The sequence below is a fragment of the Sinocyclocheilus grahami genome, unplaced genomic scaffold (genome assembly GCF_001515645.1).
Source record: "Sinocyclocheilus grahami isolate Dianchi unplaced genomic scaffold, SAMN03320097.WGS_v1.1 scaffold462.1, whole genome shotgun sequence".
NCBI classification, from domain to species: Eukaryota; Metazoa; Chordata; class Actinopteri; order Cypriniformes; family Cyprinidae; genus Sinocyclocheilus; species Sinocyclocheilus grahami.
Genome location: NW_015505641.1, coordinates 1,444,622 through 1,463,286, shown reverse-complemented (window position 1 = coordinate 1,463,286; position 18,665 = coordinate 1,444,622). Strand labels below are relative to the sequence as shown.

Genomic DNA, 18,665 nt, shown 5'->3' with positions numbered 1-18,665 from the left:
TAAACATGATTATAAGTTGATCCCTTGTCATTTGAAATGTAACTTATAGCTCAAAGAGTTAGGAATAAGTACGTAAACTGATTTATTTGCCAAACGGCAGTAATTTTCTTTAAATCTGCCAGTTGTGGTTGCTTCCGGGCGATCGGATTCTCCGCAGCTTTCTCGTCTCCGCTCTGTTGCTATGACTCGTCAGGATTATAGCGCGTTAGTGATTTTCTGGTCTGTGGCTGATTTAATGCGTGAGGTAAGCTGTCTGCAAAGCGCTTGCCCAAGCGGAAAAATGCGCTGTTGCTGTCAGATCTCAATTGCCGAAAATCACATTGTGTTTGATGCAAAACCAACTCGACTAAATCAAAAGAAAAAAAACACTGTAACTGTATATTTTTGTTTTCTCAAGCAAAGCAAATTTTAAAAGTCCACTGAAAACATATCTTCTTACATTTTGGTCATAGACAATGTATGTTGAAGATATACGTTATTATCAACATTATTGCCTAAGCTGTAAATAAAAAAAGTTTATAAAACGTGGGCTATATAAACATTTAATAATAACAAACATCATATTGTTCCCTTTCTTTTGCGTATGCATTACTCGCATGAAATTTACAGCTCAGAAAAAACCTGTATCCAGAACTGAAAGCCCATGATCTAAAATGGCACATTTTAAATCATCTGTGCTTTTGCACCAGCAGAGCAACTGTCATTGACATGAATGTGAATGCTAATGGATAGCTTTCAAGTATAATAGATCTCCTTGAGATCAAGTAGCAAATGGCTTTTGGGTGTGTAAAAAAAGGACAAGTCCTTTGTCCTGACCCAACTTCTTGTTGCACATCAATATAGAAAAGAAGAGTGCATTCATAAAACCATGGGGTCTTTAAAATATTGTCCCCTTCATAATGTTCTCCTTTGAATGGCTGGACTGTATTGACATTCTCTTGTGACTGTAGGATCTCTTCAGCAAGTCAGATCCATTCTTGGAGATTTACCGGATCAATGATGATGGAACAGAACAGCTCGTACACAGAACTGAAGTAAGTAGTTCCACCCCATGGAATAATAATCTTTCTTTTGCTGTTCATAATTCTTCTTTAGTTTATACAATGATATTGATTTGTATCTACAGGTGATTAAAAACAACCTGAACCCTGTGTGGGAACCCTTTAAGGTGTCTCTCATTTCCCTGTGCAGCTGTGACGACGAAAGGAAGTTGAAGGTGAATATTAATGGAACAGTTCGCTCCAGAATTGGCATTCTATTATTCATATCGTTCCAAACCTTTATGACTTAATTTTTTCTTTGGAACAAAAAAAGGAGATGTTCTGCAGAATGCCTAAGATGTTCTTTTTCTTACAATACAAGTACATAGTAATCAGTGGCTGTCAAGTCTCAAAAAGAACAAAAATAAAGCGGTCCTTGCAACTCATGCACTATTTTTCAAGTAGTATAAAGAGATTCAGTAGTTGTTGGTTTGAGAACGGATGGAAGGTTAGGCTGTTTGCTGAAATTCTTCCCAAGTTTGAACATGTGCAATTACAACTGACAACTGTGAAATTTGTTCCTCACATTAGTAATCTGGACTGCTTTTATGGTGATTTCATAGTGCTTTTTCCATTATCTTTTGGAGTTTGATTCGTCACTGTCTACATCTGTTATATGAGAGCATCTTGGACATTCTGCTAAATAACTATTTTTGTGATTTGGTATGACAAAATCAGACATTTTGGAATATTCCTTTAAGAGAAATAGTGATAAGAATAAAACCAAAATGACATATGGAGCCATAAGAGTTGTTGTAATTGTCTGTGAACTGCAGTGCTTAGTCTGGGACTATGACTCGAGGGGAAAGCATGACTTCATTGGCGAATTCTACACTAATTTCAAAGAAATGCAGAAGATTTCCTCAGGAAACAAGGTCAGTGTGAGACATTCTGCCGTACATTGGTGTTTGATTTCGGTCATAGTGGTTTCCTGCTGAGAACTAGAATGGATTAAAGAAATGTCACAACACTTCTGAATGTGTGGAAAAAGTGACTTCGCTGCAGTGCCACCTTCAGTTTTCAGCTCACCTCTTTGATCTCTTCCCGTGTTCCTGAAGGTCACATGGGACTGCATCAATCCAAAATACAAACTGAAGAAGAAGAACTACAAGAACTCTGGGTTGGTTATTCTCAGCGATCTCAAGGTAAGAGTCTGACAGTCTATGTTTATGTGTATAGAGCTTTGTAGATATGCCATCCTTCTTTTAGGGATGCTAGTACTTGACTGGCTAACCAGCTGTGAATGAAAAGACAGCAGAGTTATTATTGTTGTGGGTGGGTGTGACAATCAAGCTTAAAGACATTAGTGGGGTGGGAAGAGGCTAATGCATTTGTCTTGTTTGTGCACTTTCAAACAGGGAAGTTTTTTTAATTTATTGAGCTGCTTAAGTGTGTTGTTGCTGTTTTTTCCCCCACATGTATCAATTCAGATTGAAACTTGTTTTTGTTTTTCAGTAGAACTATTAATTGATTAATACATTGATTAAATGAGTGCATTAACAGTTAAAGCATTATGATTTGGGAAAACCAAACAACAGGCCCATGTGCAACTATTAGGTTTGGCAGTTTCTCTAGATGACACTAGAGCTAAATTTATAGAACGGCACTCTTTACTCATCAACAGATTTGTTATTGCTGTTGGCCTTCAGTATATAAATATATATATATGTGTGACACTGGACCACAAACCCAGTCTTAAGTTGCACGGGGATATTTGTAGCAATAGCCAAAAATACATTGTATGGGTCAAAATTATAGATTTTTCTTTTATGCCTAAAATCAAGTAAAGATCATGTTCCATGAAGATAATTTGTAAATTTCCTACCGTAAATATATATAAACTTAATTTTTGATTAGTAATATGCATTGCTAAAGACTTCATTTGGACAACTTTAAATTCTCAATATTTAGATTTTTTTTTTTGCACCCTCAGATTTCAGATTTTCAAATAGTTGTATCTCAGCCAAATATTGTCCTATCATAACAAACCATACATCAATGGAAAGCTTATTTATTCAGCTTGTATAAGCTATATAAACATTTAATAATAACAAACATCATATTGTTCCCTTTCTTTTGCGTATGCATTACTCGCATGAAATTTACAGCTCAGAAAAAACCTGTATCCAGAACTGAATGCCCATGAGCTAAAATGGCACATTTTAAATCATCTGTGCTTTTGCACCAGCAGAGCAACTGTCATTGACATACGTGGGCTATATAAACATTTAATAATAACAAACATCATATTGTTCCCTTTCTTTTGCGTATGCATTACTCGCATGAAATTTACAGCTCAGAAAAAACCTGTATCCAGAACTGAATGCCCATGAGCTAAAATGGCACATTTTAAATCATCTGTGCTTTTGCGCCAGCAGAGCAACTGTCATTGACATGAATGTGAATGCTAATGGATAGCTTTCAAGTATAATAGATCTCCTTGAGATCAAGTAGCAAATGGCTTTTGGGTGTGTAAAAAAAGGACAAGTCCTTTGTCCTGAATCAACTTCTTGTTGCACATCAATATAGAAAAGAAGAGTGCATTCATAAAACCATGGGGTATTTAAAATATTGTCCCCTGCATAATGTTCTCCTTTGAATGGCTGGACTGTATTGACATTCTCTTGTGACTGTAGGATCTCTTCAGCAAGTCAGATCCATTCTTGGAGATTTACCGGATCAATGATGATGGAACAGAACAGCTTGTACACAGAACTGAAGTAAGTAGTTCCACCCCATGGAATAATAATCTTTCTTTTGCTGTTCATAATTCTTCTTTAGTTTATACAATGATATTGATTTGTATCTACAGGTGATTAAAAACAATCTGAACCCTGTGTGGGAACCCTTTAAGGTGTCTCTCATTTCCCTGTGCAGCTGTGACGACGAAAGGAAGTTGAAGGTGAATATTAATGGAACAGTTCGCTCCAGAATTGGCATTCTATTATTCATATCGTTCCAAACCTTTATGACTTAATTTTTTCTTTGGAACAAAAAAAGGAGATGTTCTGCAGAATGCCTAAGATGTTCTTTTTCTTACAATACAAGTACATAGTAATCAGTGGCTGTCAAGTCTCAAAAAGAACAAAAATAAAGCGGTCCTTGCAACTCATGCACTATTTTTCAAGTAGTATAAAGAGATTCAGTAGTTGTTGGTTTGAGAACGGATGGAAGGTTAGGCTGTTTGCTGAAATTCTTCCCAAGTTTGAACATGTGCAATTACAACTGACAACTGTGAAATTTGTTCCTCACATTAGTAATCTGGACTGCTTTTATGGTGATTTCATAGTGCTTTTTCCATTATCTTTTGGAGTTTGATTCGTCACTGTCTACATCTGTTATATGAGAGCATCTTGGACATTCTGCTAAATAACTATTTTTGTGATTTGGTATGACAAAATCAGACATTTTGGAATATTCCTTTAAGAGAAATAGTGATAAGAATAAAACCAAAATGACATATGGAGCCATAAGAGTTGTTGTAATTGTCTGTGAACTGCAGTGCTTAGTCTGGGACTATGACTCGAGGGGAAAGCATGACTTCATTGGCGAATTCTACACTAATTTCAAAGAAATGCAGAAGATTTCCTCAGGAAACAAGGTCAGTGTGAGACATTCTGCCGTACATTGGTGTTTGATTTCGGTCATAGTGGTTTCCTGCTGAGAACTAGAATGGATTAAAGAAATGTCACAACACTTCTGAATGTGTGGAAAAAGTGACTTCGCTGCAGTGCCACCTTCAGTTTTCAGCTCACCTCTTTGATCTCTTCCCGTGTTCCTGAAGGTCACATGGGACTGCATCAATCCAAAATACAAACTGAAGAAGAAGAACTACAAGAACTCTGGGTTGGTTATTCTCAGCGATCTCAAGGTAAGAGTCTGACAGTCTATGTTTATGTGTATAGAGCTTTGTAGATATGCCATCCTTCTTTTAGGGATGCTAGTACTTGACTGGCTAACCAGCTGTGAATGAAAAGACAGCAGAGTTATTATTGTTGTGGGTGGGTGTGACAATCAAGCTTAAAGACATTAGTGGGGTGGGAAGAGGCTAATGCATTTGTCTTGTTTGTGCACTTTCAAACAGGGAAGTTTTTTTAATTTATTGAGCTGCTTAAGGGTGTTGTTGCTGTTTTTTCCCCCACATGTATCAATTCAGATTGAAACTTGTTTTTGTTTTTCAGTAGAACTATTAATTGATTAATACATTGATTAAATGAGTGCATTAACAGTTAAAGCATTATGATTTGGGAAAACCAAACAACAGGCCCATGTGCAACTATTAGGTTTGGCAGTTTCTCTAGATGACACTAGAGCTAAATTTATAGAACGGCACTCTTTACTCATCAACAGATTTGTTATTGCTGTTGGCCTTCAGTATATAAATATATATATGTGTGACACTGGACCACAAACCCAGTCTTAAGTTGCACGGGGATATTTGTAGCAATAGCCAAAAATACATTGTATGGGTCAAAATTATAGATTTTTCTTTTATGCCTAAAATCAAGTAAAGATCATGTTCCATGAAGATAATTTGTAAATTTCCTACCGTAAATATATATAAACTTAATTTTTGATTAGTAATATGCATTGCTAAAGACTTCATTTGGACAACTTTAAATTCTCAATATTTAGATTTTTTTTTTTTGCACCCTCAGATTTCAGATTTTCAAATAGTTGTATCTCAGCCAAATATTGTCCTATCATAACAAACCATACATCAATGGAAAGCTTATTTATTCAGCTTGTATAAATCGGAATTTTGAAAAATTGACACTTAAGTTTTGTGGTCCAGGGTCACATATATCACTCGCTGAGCTCAATGAAAAGAGTACAAAGAGTGCAAATGATTTTACCTTTGCTTTAAAGGCATTAAAAAACAACATTAAAATTAAAAATGACAGATATATATATATAAAAAAAAAATACTGATATTTTAATTAATCACACACATTAATTTGATTTCTTTGGCAGCAAAAGTTTTCATACAAAGTCCTCTCCAGGTATCTAGTTTAACTTGCAAGACTTTCTGGGCCTACCAGGTTCACCAGCACCAAACCACCATAAACTAGTATTAAACAGAATGAAATAGAATGCCTAGTTTCGTATCTCGTGTACAGTACGTGTGTGTGTTTGATATGTGCTGTTTATGTGAGAGGCTGAAAGTTTGCAGGTAGCCTTGCAGATAGTGTTTTCTGGTGAGGCAGGCAGATAAATGTGGCAGGGTTTCTAAGACTCACCCGCCATTCTTCATTTTGCAGCTTCACAGAGTCTATTCCTTCCTGGACTACATCATGGGAGGCTGCCAAATACACTTCACAGTAAGTGGGAACAGCAGTGCGCTCCACATTTAGCACCGCGGTGCGATCCAGACCCTTCACAGATTTACTGCCCATGTTCTCCAGCAAGCATGCAGATAATGATGCCAGACGTGCTGGACTGATAACTGCCACCTCAAAGCAAATGCAGCTCATTTATAGTACTAGATTATACATGATTTTGTGAGGCAGTCTGCAAAATGTCATGTTCTTAAGTATTTTTTTTTCTTGTTTGCTAGTAAAAATAGCTAAGATTCTTAAAACAAGATAGAATATGCTATTTTGTCCCCATTCACAATTGTTATTTTTTGTTACATTTTCTGACCAGCTGCTCTTGAGTTTTATGTTGAGTCAGTATGCGATTATTTCACGGCTGGAGGCAAAAGAACAAATTAATATCTCCTCCAAACTGTTTTAAGTCCCCTGCCCTTATGCTCCCCTTAAGAACAGAAAAATGGGCCAAGATTATTAATGAATTCAATTGAATATTCATTATTTAAATATCTGAATTCCCCCGTTGCCTGTTAAATTAAAGATAATCAGATGTCAAGCAGTGAAAGCCTTAGAGTGAATGGTTAGAATCAATGTTTTGGTGCAGTATTCACATAGGATCTTTAGTTATGTCATGGAGAGGTGTTCTAGAGCACAAAGATGAAGGCAGAAGGTAATCTTTAATAAATCCACAGGTAAATAATCCACATATAGAGAACAGCAACAACACTTCCAACACAGAAGAGACCCAACAACACTGAACCGAAACAGAGCAACTTAAATACACGAGCAAACAAGGATAATTAACAACATACACCTGAACTGAATGACAACTAATCAGAAAACATAACAACCAACTCAACAGTGGAAATGGTGCAAACAGAAAACAAAGTCCAAATTGAACTGAAACCGTGACAAGTTAACTGTAATGCAGTATATTATATATCACATGTTTTCTGGGATATGAGCTGTTTTTCTGTATTATAGAGCATATGGTAGCTGTTTTTGTTATTTTGGATTACAACATCTGCTTGATGCATGACTATACAACCGGCTCAGCTCTAAACAAATAAAATGTACATACTATCCGTTTTAAGCACTTTAATTATTTATACAGATGGCTATTTGATTGCAGAACTGTTCTAGACAGGTTTTGTGTAACTTCCCAGGAAAGACAGCTCTTAAGTGCTTGGCTTTTTTGTAGACTGACATTTCCTTTCAATTGTCTACAATGGAGACAACTTTTGTTCCAGGCGTAAAACTAAAGGGATTAAATTTACTTGACGATCGATCAGATTATGTAACCCATTACATTTTTGTCCTGCATTTTGCCATTTTATCAAGAGTGTGTCATGCTATTATCTCTCTAGGTTGCCATTGACTTTACGGCGTCCAATGGGGACCCTCGCAATAGCTGTTCCCTGCACTACATCAACCCATATCAGCCGAATGAGTATCTGAAAGCCTTGATAGCCGTGGGGGAGATCTGCCAGGATTATGACAGGTTAGTGCTGGTGTCTCTGCTGATGGAGGTGGACACGTAGGCTTGGAATTTTTATTAGCTGGAATTTAGTGCGTGTAGAACGACTCTGAAAGTTATTGATTATGCTGTAATGCACAAATGTATAGTGACAGACTTTAAAGCCTTTGTAATCTTTCTTTAAATGTTTTTGCTCCACTTCTGACTATGCTTTTTGGGTGATGTCACATAGGCAGCACAGGCCATTAGTAATTTTAACCAATCTCTAAATAGCTATTTAGCCATTGTTTTAGGCGACTGTTGTATGTAATGCAAATGCAGCCTTCTTAAAAAAGCATGCCGAAATGTACTGTATTAATCGGATTAAAGTGATAGTTCACCGAAAAATTGTTGTTAATTTACTCACCTTCAGGCCATCCAAGATGTAGGTGACATTTCTTGAGGAGAACAGTAAAAAGATTTTTTAACTGAAACCATGGTCCTTGGTGATTCATAAAATGCAAGTCAGCAGCTGCCCATTTTTGAGAATAAAAAAAGCATATCAAGGAACGCAAAATTAATAGCCGTGGCTTCTGACGATATGCTGAAGTCTTATGAAGAGAAACAACTGGTCTGTGCAAGAAACTGAACATTACTTACATTATTCCCTGTAATCCATAGCAAGCAACGGGGAAATAAGATTGTTTTCCATGAACTGGATCGTTTGATTCAATTAACTGTTTGATTCTATTAACTGGTTCAGTTCACTAGTTTGTTTATGTCCATTAATCATGCAATGACGTAATGACATATACGCAATTATATTATTAAAGCACCCAATAATGATGGGATGGGATGGTAAACATGGATGGTTTACATGTCTAAAGGTCTAAAGCATATAAAGTGACTGTTGGAAGAACTGGAGTCCTAAATTAGTTGGCAAAATCCACTGTTATTTTGGTTAATTTCAAGTCAAGAGTGACTGTCAGCCACATCTGAAGTGACTTTTGATTGAGTAACTTGTATATCTGTGCTGCTCAAGTTCACGAACCAGACATCACTCCAGACTGTTTGTTTGAGGCTCTGGATTACAGGTAATAATGTTGTAAATAACGTTCAGCTTCTGAAACATGGGCATCCACTGACTTGTATTTTTTGAATCACCAAGGACCACGGTTTCATTTTTGGGTGAATTATACCTTTAATATAAAAAGGGCACATACTATGCTTTTTTATTAGACCTTTTCTTAAGTGTGTACTGGTCAGAAGTGGATTTTGAATGTTTTTGAGGTTTCTTGAGCTCAACAAGGCTACATTTATTTGACCAAAAAATACCGTAATATTGAGCAATATTATTACAATTTCAAATAATTGTTTTCTATTTGAATATATTTTAAAATGTAATTTATTCTTGTGATGCAAAGCTGAATTTTCAGCATCATTGCTCCAGTCTTCAGTGTCATATGTGACCCTGGAGCACAAAAGCAGTCTTCAGTCGCTTGGGTATATTTGTAGCAATAGCCCAAAATACATTGCATGGGTCAAAATGATATCCACTGACTTGTATTTTTTGAATCACCAAGGACCACGGTTTCATTTTTGGGTGAATTATACCTTTAATATAAAAAGGGCACATACTATGCTTTTTTATTAGACCTTTTCTTTAGTGTGTACTGGTCAGAAGTGGATTTTGAATGTTTTTGAGGTTTCTTGAGCTCAACAAGGCTACATTTATTTGACCAAAAAATACCGTAATATTGAGCAATATTATTACAATTTCAAATAATTGTTTTCTATTTGAATATATTTTAAAATGTAATTTATTCTTGTGATGCAAAGCTGAATTTTCAGCATCATTGCTCCAGTCTTCAGTGTCATATGTGACCCTGGAGCACAAAAGCAGTCTTCAGTCGCTTGGGTATATTTGTAGCAATAGCCCAAAATACATTGCATGGGTCAAAATGATATGTTTTTCTTTTATGCCAAAAATCATTAGGATATTAAGTAAAGATCATGTTCCATGAAGATATTTTGTAAATTTCCTACCTTAAATATATTAAAATGTCATTTTTAATTAGTAATAGGCATTGCCAAGAACTTCATTTGGACAACTTTAAAGGCAATTTTCTCAATATTTAGATTTTTTTTTTGTACCCTCAGATTCAATATTTTCAAATAGTTGTATCTCATATCCTATCAAACCATACATCAATGGAAAGCTTATTTATTCAGCTTTCAGATGATATATAAATCTCAATTTAAAAAAATTGATCCGTTTTGTGGTCCAGGGTCACATATGATCCTTTAGAAATAATTCTAATTTGCTCAATTATTAATAATTATTATTGGAGCTCATTTATTGATAATGGTTCTCATTCATATCAATGCTAAAAACTGTTTTTGGTGCTTAATAATTTTGTGGAAACCATGTCAATTTTAGTTTTTTCAAGATTCGATGAAAAAAAGTTCAATTAACAGCATTTATTTTAAATACAAATCTTTTGTAACATTATTATTGTCTTTTCACTGCAGCTTTACTCTTTTGATCAATTGAATGCGTCCTTGCTGAAAAAATATGAATTTATTTTCTTTTTAAATCTTACTTAACCCCTAACTCCCCCTTTAAATAAGCATAATAGAACAGCAAAAAATGAACAATGAAATGAAGCATTTCCATTATAGTACACCAAGATGCTTTGGAGGGTGAACTTGACCTTAAGCCTCCTCTTTCTGTTCAAAACACCTCTTCAAAAGTGGGTGCCAGCAGTCTTTCAGGAAGAAAGTACTCCTCAGTCGACTCGCATTCAGGTTTGGAACGCCCACTTTTCATGACCCTGTCAGTTTCTAACAGATAAAAACAAGTCCTGTCCAAGGATGGAGTATGGATCAGGCCGGTTGGACCAGTGCCTAAGGGCATCCACCAGAGGCCTTGAATTCAGAGAATCCTAACAGCAAACAAAAAAGCTATGTCAATACAGATGTAAAATTGACATAGAAACATACAGTATAGTGCTTGAATGTGTGCCACTGACTGTTGGCATGGTATGAAATGAATGAAGTAATGAGAAAATCTTTTCCTGCCGTCTTGTCAGCACTAACAGAGACTTTTGTACGTCTTATTGCTGCAGCTGTGATGTTTAATAATATTGTGGTGTCTTGTTGTCTCTTGCAATATGCACATGAGTTTATTCTCGTAACTTCAACTTTATTTCTTGTAATTGCAACTGTGACAAGTGGGACTCCAATAACGGGGTCTCATAGGGTCCAATGTGAAAAAGTAGTGCACTTATTTATACTGAATGTGCACTTTTAGCATACACTACTTTTATTGTATATACTGTATATATATATATATATATATATATACATAAAAAGGACACTTAAGTGTACTTAAAGTGTACACTTTCATGACTGTTTATTAACACAAAAAGTGCACTTTGTAATAATGTCAAATTGAAAGTTACTTTAAAGTGTAAAAATCATTGTTTTTAAGTACACTTATTTTTATGTTGACTCACTAAGCCACATGTACTTAAACTAGAACTGTAGTGTAATTCAATTACATTTAAAGTTAATATATTTTAAATGAACTAAATTGCAACTTCATCAATACAAATGTGTAATTATTATTTAAATACATGCCATACAAGTTTTAATAGAAACTACGTTAAAATATATTTTATTTTTCTATAAGTGCTTGTCAGTAAATTCGGCAGTACACTTAAATCATATTTCAAAGACGATAGAATAATACAAAAAAATTATAATTGCATTTAAAGATGTACTTAAGTCCTACTTAAGTGGGTCAAAAAAGCACTCTAAAGTTCATATAAATGTAATCTATATTACATTTTAATTTAATTGCAATTAACATGCGGGTGAACTCAAGTTCGCACTTAAGTATACTCTTTGAAAGTATATTATTTCCGTAATAATGATCTTTATAAATGTATACTAAATGGTACTTCTTTTTCACAAGGGTTGGTCAAACATATTTTTCTCATTACGTTTTTTCTCAAAAATTTCTCCCAGTATGAAAGTAAAATGGGTTGTGAATACACTTTAACGTAGACTCTTGGCCTGAATGTTATATATCCTTAAATTAGAATGCATAGATAACCAGTGCAAAGGTAAGCTGTTAAGGTATATGGCTTAAATAACTAAGACCTTGGTACAGTATTATGGGGATCACTTTAGTAAGATTACCTGGAGGCTGTTTGTTGACTTTGAGGCATTGTTGGTTAGCTTGGGTCACTATTTAATTTGCTTCTTGTACTGCAAGGTATCAGGGGTCCTTTCGATTCATTGATTGAGGCTGTGTCCTTCCTCTGGGCTACATCCTAATAACCCGTGGCACCGCAGATCCTGTCAGCGACTGGTGCCAGAGACTCATCAGTGTCTGTAGACTGTAGCTTATTAAACCGCTATGCTTGTGGAACCCCAGTGTGGGAGACAATAGGAAGAAATCTGAACCAACTAATCAGCCAAATAGAATTTCCATTCATTATTTGGTCTTTATTTATCCAAACTGAACTAAAGCATTGTGTGTGGGTGGTTAATATAGTTGCTTTATTCTCTCTAATTGTGCGATGCTGCGATTTTCACCTTCCCTTTTCCTGCCTGATACAGAAAATTCTGCATTAGTGTGTTTCTTTCCGGAAAGGCTTTCACTGATTGTCTCTTAAACAGTCGTATCCCATGATCATTGATTCAGTTCCTGTTTTATTCAATGGCAGTTCTTAACTCACAATGACTAAATCAATATTTGCTCAAGTTGTTGCGGGCTTACTACAATTAGCCTCATAGGAGCTGGTTAATTACCGTCTTACACATTTATAATGAGATCTGTTTCAAAGGGAGGATTCTCTTTTCAGATCAAAGCCAAATGAGTCAACAGCCATATCCTCCTAATGAACTAAAAAGACAAAGCATTGTGATTAATGGAAACGATTAACATATGAGGGTGTTTCTTCAAGTTTGGTGGCAAAACATTGGAGAGAATTGTTTCTCCCAGCCCCTCCTCCTCAGACTCAACTCTCACAAGAGCAATGGGAATTAGTGTAATTGACAATGGAAGGCGATGATCTTTAGACTGTAATTCGACGAGTTGATTTAACCGTGTTTTAATATGCCTCTGGTCATAGAGATTTTTAGATGAATGTCAAGGCTTTTTAGGTTGGGTAGAATCTGCGGTCTCTGATCCAGTTTGTTTGCTTGCTTCCATGGCTGTTTTCCGCTAACTGGCAAACTGGGGTGCTGAAATACTATTGGGTAAATTGGCAGTAGGTTGAATCACGTGGACCAAAACAAAAACAGACATTCAGACACGGAACAAACATTCCAGAGTAAAATAACTCGCTGTAGCATTTGTTTTTTGTAGAAAGTATGAATGGAACAGTACTTTCATAGAAGTATATGACCTTAGCATGTTTTCTACATTTCTGCAAACATATTATGGTATTTTATGCTTTAGTACAGCCAAAAAATTGCATGCAGCACCTTTAAGCTTTTCTAGCCCTTTTTTAACCCTATGGACTATTTCTCTACTAACACTAATTGAACAGCTAGCATTTTATGTATACAGTAAATCGCAATTTATATATAACAATTAAATAAATAAACAAAATATCAACTGGAATGTATAATAATGCTTGCAGTTAAAAAGCCATGACATAAGTTAAAGAGCATGGTTGCTTCTGAAATCGCATACTTTCTGAGTAGGTACTTCTTTTGAATCAGTATTTACTTTGCAAACGTTAAAAAATGATGTTCTATATATAGTGTAAATGTGTGTGTGGTATGAATTTAATTAATACTATACAGTGGGGAAGTATGCGATTTTGTATGCAGCCTACAACTCCTCTGAGGTAGACATTTTGAATGATGCAAAAAAGATTTTATTTAGACTTTTGTTCACACGCAAACATTTATCAACACACATACGGATAGCTCATCAAATATGGTAAACAGTCGTAAAAACTGGACTTGCTTGACACATGAGAACAAACCTTGTGGAAGCTCAAACATCCTTGCATCACATGAAAACAAACATTATTGGTTCTCGCATGTCAAGTAAGAACATTTGAGCTTCTGTATAGCAAATTTGATGTTCTCTATGCATGTTGATCAATGTTTATAAAAGAGTTCATATAAAACAATCATGCTTCTTCAGAAGATTTGGATTAAACTGATTCATATGGATTACTGTTACAATATCTTTTTGTACTCTTTAATGCATGACATTTTTCAATGGATGGACATATCTTTACTTGTGTTTTGAAGATGAACAAAAGTCTGATTGGTTTGGAACAACATGAGGTTGAGTGAATGATAACAGAATTTCCATTTTGGGTGAACTATTGGTTTAGGATAGCACTACTGTACACTCTAAAAAATGCTGGGTTGTTTCAACCCAATTTTGGGTCAAATATGGACTAACCCAACTGTTGGGTTAAAAAGTTAATTTAAAAATTTAACCAAAATTTAACCCAACAGTTGGGTTAGTCCATATTTGACCCAAAATTGGGTTGAAACAACCCAGCATTTTTAGAGTGTAGTATATGGTATTTGCTGAAGGATGCTTGAAGTTCTCCTGGGTCGTACACCTACGCTGTGTGGGTTCACTGATCAGGCTGAGAGGGTGTGTTACTCATCATCACACATCAGGTGATCACTTGAAGTGAAAAACAGGATGTATGTGGTCATGCTAGTGGGACGGTGTGGGCTTTGTTTATTTTTTTCCCCTTCCTTCCATAAAAAAAGTGAAATTCATCTCTCTTGAGCTGCCTACACACTGCCTACACACTTAAAGTCCCCATGAAATCAAAATTAAAGTTTTTTGGGTGTTAGTATCAATATGTTAGTCTTAAGGTTATCTATAAGGCAGTGTGCTCCAAAACAAAAAATATTCACATTTAGAAGATATAAGCATTCAAAGCTTGCAGTTCGTCACTTCCGCCAAAACGGCTCAACGTTTTTTTTGACGTCACATCGTACTTCAGCTTCTCATCAAACTTTCTGTCCAATCAAATGCTCTCTAGAATCCGAAGCGCCCGCCCCCTACGCTATAAAACAGACACTGAAGCCGCGGCTGAAATCGGTCACTTGTCCACAGAATTAGTATTTTCTGTACAGTGAATGGCATGTAGTGCACTATATAGGGGACAGGAAACACAGAGTAACGCTGCGTATTTCTAAGCATTTCAGGCGACCTTTAAGGAACAAGTGAATTAAATTTTGCAGTGTCCAATCAAATATCTACAGTAGGTTTGTTCAACACTGATCTGTACATTGAAAAATATTGTTCTCAGTCATAAATTGCTTGAAAATTCACCAACAATTACAAAGAAAGCAACTAACACATTCAATTAAATGTAAGATTTTGAACAACTGAAATAGCATTTTCCTGTGAAACATACTCCAATAATCTTTGAGTTATTTACAACTTTGAAATATTGTGTATAACTGTCGTTCAATGCAACCGAGGATATACAGTAATAGTGAGATACTGTACATTCTTCAACTAGAATTGTCCTTGGCAAACAGGTTTTCGTGATAAACCAGGCCGGTCTCATTGGGTAGTATTCGTATTCATATACTGTATAATATCTACACGTACAAAAACGTACTTTTTGTATTTTTTTTGTTAGATGCTAAAATGTACATTATGGACACACTGGCAGCATAAACATTATGCATTTACTTTTCACAATCCAACATATAAAGCAACATGATCTCATGAGTATTCATATGTATTTTACATAATGTTTGGTTATACCACACATACATTACTTACATTTGCCTAGACACTAAAAGTACAATATTGATATATTGACAGCTAAATTGTAAATAATTTATAAATGAAAAAGACATACTGTAATAGAGCCCAATGTGATTTTCCAAAATCATTGCCTAAATATTTGGCTATTACATAATAATAGCTAACACAGCATGTGATGTCCTCTGAAAAAGGAAATTGTTTCAGAACATTATTCACCAATGGTTGCTCTGCAGTGAATGGGTGCCGTCTGAATGAGAGTCCGAACAGCTGATAAAAACATCACAATAATCCACACAACTCCAGTCCATCAATTAACGTCTTGTGAAGTGAAAAGCTACATGTTTGTAAGAAACAAATCAATTACTAAGATGTTTATAACTTCTGGCCAGAATACGAGTCTGTAATCCATCATAATGGCCCCTCCATTAAAAAATTGTATTGTCTGAATCAGGAGAGAAATATGCACAGATCATAACCATAAGTCATAACGATGGATTTGTTTCTTATAAGCATGCAGCTTTTCACTTCACAAGGCGTTCATTGATGGACTGGAGTGGTGTAGATTATTGTGATTTTTTATCAGCTGTTTGGACTCTCATTCTGACGGGACCCATTCACTGCAGAGGATCCATTGGTGAGTAAGTGATGGAATGCTACGTTTCTCCAAATCTGTTCAGATGAAGAAACAAACTCATGAGTGCGAGTAAATTGTCATTTGTGGGTGAACTATTCCTTTAACATATGAAAACATTTACATACATTGTGATTGCAGAGTTGGTGAAGCATGCATTGATTATTTTATCTTATTTTATGTGTGGATAAGATATTTGTAGCTCTTATTGAAATGCTTGTGGAAATCTTTTTCTTTTGATATTCCTATAACCGCAGCTGCATTCACAGATACACATGGCTTTGTGGGAATATTCATCCCACTGCTTTTTTCTGATAATGGTAGTGAAAATAAGAGGATATTGATTTCATTTTGCCTGCTTAATGCATCTATAACACATTTGAATAAACTTCAGCAAGGAACATAATTTAAAATCTTTAAAAAAAATACAATATTGCAATATATAAAAATATTAAACATGATTAAATCATTATAAATCTACTTTTAATCACTAGTAGGCCATCCACATTTGTATTTAGTAGGTTACTGTGACTGGACATGTATTTTCTTGCCCCTGAAATATATTTAGAATTATACTGTGGTATGAAGGTTGAAACTAAACATATTTTCTATTTCGAAAATATATTTCATCAGGCTTCACTGTTTGCAACATATATTTAGCATATATTTCAAATATATATATATTTATTTTTTTGTGCTGCGGTGCCTGGGGAGCAGTTGGGGGTTCGGTGACTTTCTCAAGGGTCTCACCTCAGTCGTCGTATTGAAGGTGGAAGAGAGTGCTGGTTATTCACTGCCCCCACCGACAATCACAGCCGGACCTAAAACTCGAACCCGCAACCTTTGGGTTGCAAGTTCGACTCTCTAACCATTAGGCCACAACTGCCCTTATATGCCTTAAAGACACTATAACCGAAAGCATGTTTTTGACATTTGTTGCTGAATCTAGCTATTTGATTGTTTGAAACTTGAAATCAAGCTAAAGTTTGAAATCAAATTGCTGAATGAGATTAAGAATGCAAGTAATTTAAATAGGTAAAAGGAATATGACTGAACATTGTGGATGCACCTCTTGTGACCCAGTTTTACAGAGGCCTATGAGTAAGCTGAATGCTTTTGGGAAGCTGAGAAGGCACTATTTTTTACTCATTTGCAAAGCAGTTGGCAGTGAGGGAAGAAGTCACAGTTGTCGGAACAGCTTGCCTCGCAATCACGGATGTGTGAATGTTTATCATTGTATCATACATATAAATCATCCTGATGGATTCAGCACATCATACGATTAATTTGGAATGCTGGGAAGGTAGGGAAGGCTCAGGAGCATGAAAATAATTTCATATTTTATATTTATATTTAATTTTAGATTTATATTCTTAAAAGTAAGTGAACAGGTAACTTTGTGACTATATGGTGAAAAATGAACAAACTTCAGATCAGGCTTATTATTGTTAACTAAAGCTAAATCCAGCCATTTGTTTTGGCTTTGTCCGTTAATCTCACGATTCTGGAGCAAGTTCCAAAGGAGATTAGAGAACCTGTTTGGTTATCTGTAAAGATATATGTATCTTATGTAATCTTGTGAATCTTATGTTATGTATATACAGTGGGTACGGAAAGTATTCAGACCCCCTTAAGAACCTTAGGCTCTTTTTTGTAACCTTGGCCAGATCTGTGCCTTGCCACAATTCTGTCTCTGAGCTCTTCAGGCAGTTCCTTTGACCTCATGATTCTCATTTGCTCTGACATGCACTGTGAGCTGTAAGGTCTTATATAGACAGGTGTGTGGCTTTCCTAATCAAGTCCAATCAGTATAATCAAACACAGCTGGACTCAAATGAAGGTGTAGAACCATCTCAAGGATGATCAGAAGAAATGGACAGCACCTGAGTTAAATATATGAGTGTCACAGCAAAGGGTCTGAATACTTAGGACCATGTGATATTTCAGTTTTTCTTTTTTAATAAATCTGCAAAAATGTCAACAATTCTGTGTTTTTCTGTCAATATGGGGTGCTGTGTGTACATTAATGAGGAAAAAAAAATTTACTTAAATGATTTTAGCAAATGGCTGCAATATAACAAAGAGTGAAAAATTTAAGGGGGTCTGAATACTTTCCGTACCCACTGTATGTACCATATGTAAAGACCCTTGGTTCTTCACCCTAAGTCTCGTACACAATAACTTGACACATGCACCGGGGGGACTTAACTCTTGCTCAGAAATTGCTTTTCATTGCCTGAAGATGTATCTTACTTAATTGAATTAAAGACAAACCATCAATTGTTTCAATGGTTTCAAGAAATTTACAGTATACTTCCACTTGAAAGAACTAGTGCATCACTTAAAGGGTTAGTTCACCCAAAAATGAAAATTGGCTTGTGTTTTACTCAACCTCGAAGCATCCTAGATGTATATGACTTTCTTCTTTCAGACGAATCCAGTCTGA

At 35.5% G+C, this 18,665-nt stretch overlaps 1 protein-coding gene across 1 annotated transcript in view; it reads left to right on the top strand.

Moving 5' to 3' along the window:
• cpne7 (copine VII) overlaps positions 1–18,665 on the top strand; it is a 52,665-nt gene that overhangs the window by 22,666 nt on the left and 11,334 nt on the right. The window contains exon 11 of the mRNA XM_016235025.1: positions 7,720–7,853. Coding sequence (XP_016090511.1) covers positions 7,720–7,853 — 134 coding nt within the window. The remainder of the gene's footprint in view (positions 1–7,719; positions 7,854–18,665) is intronic.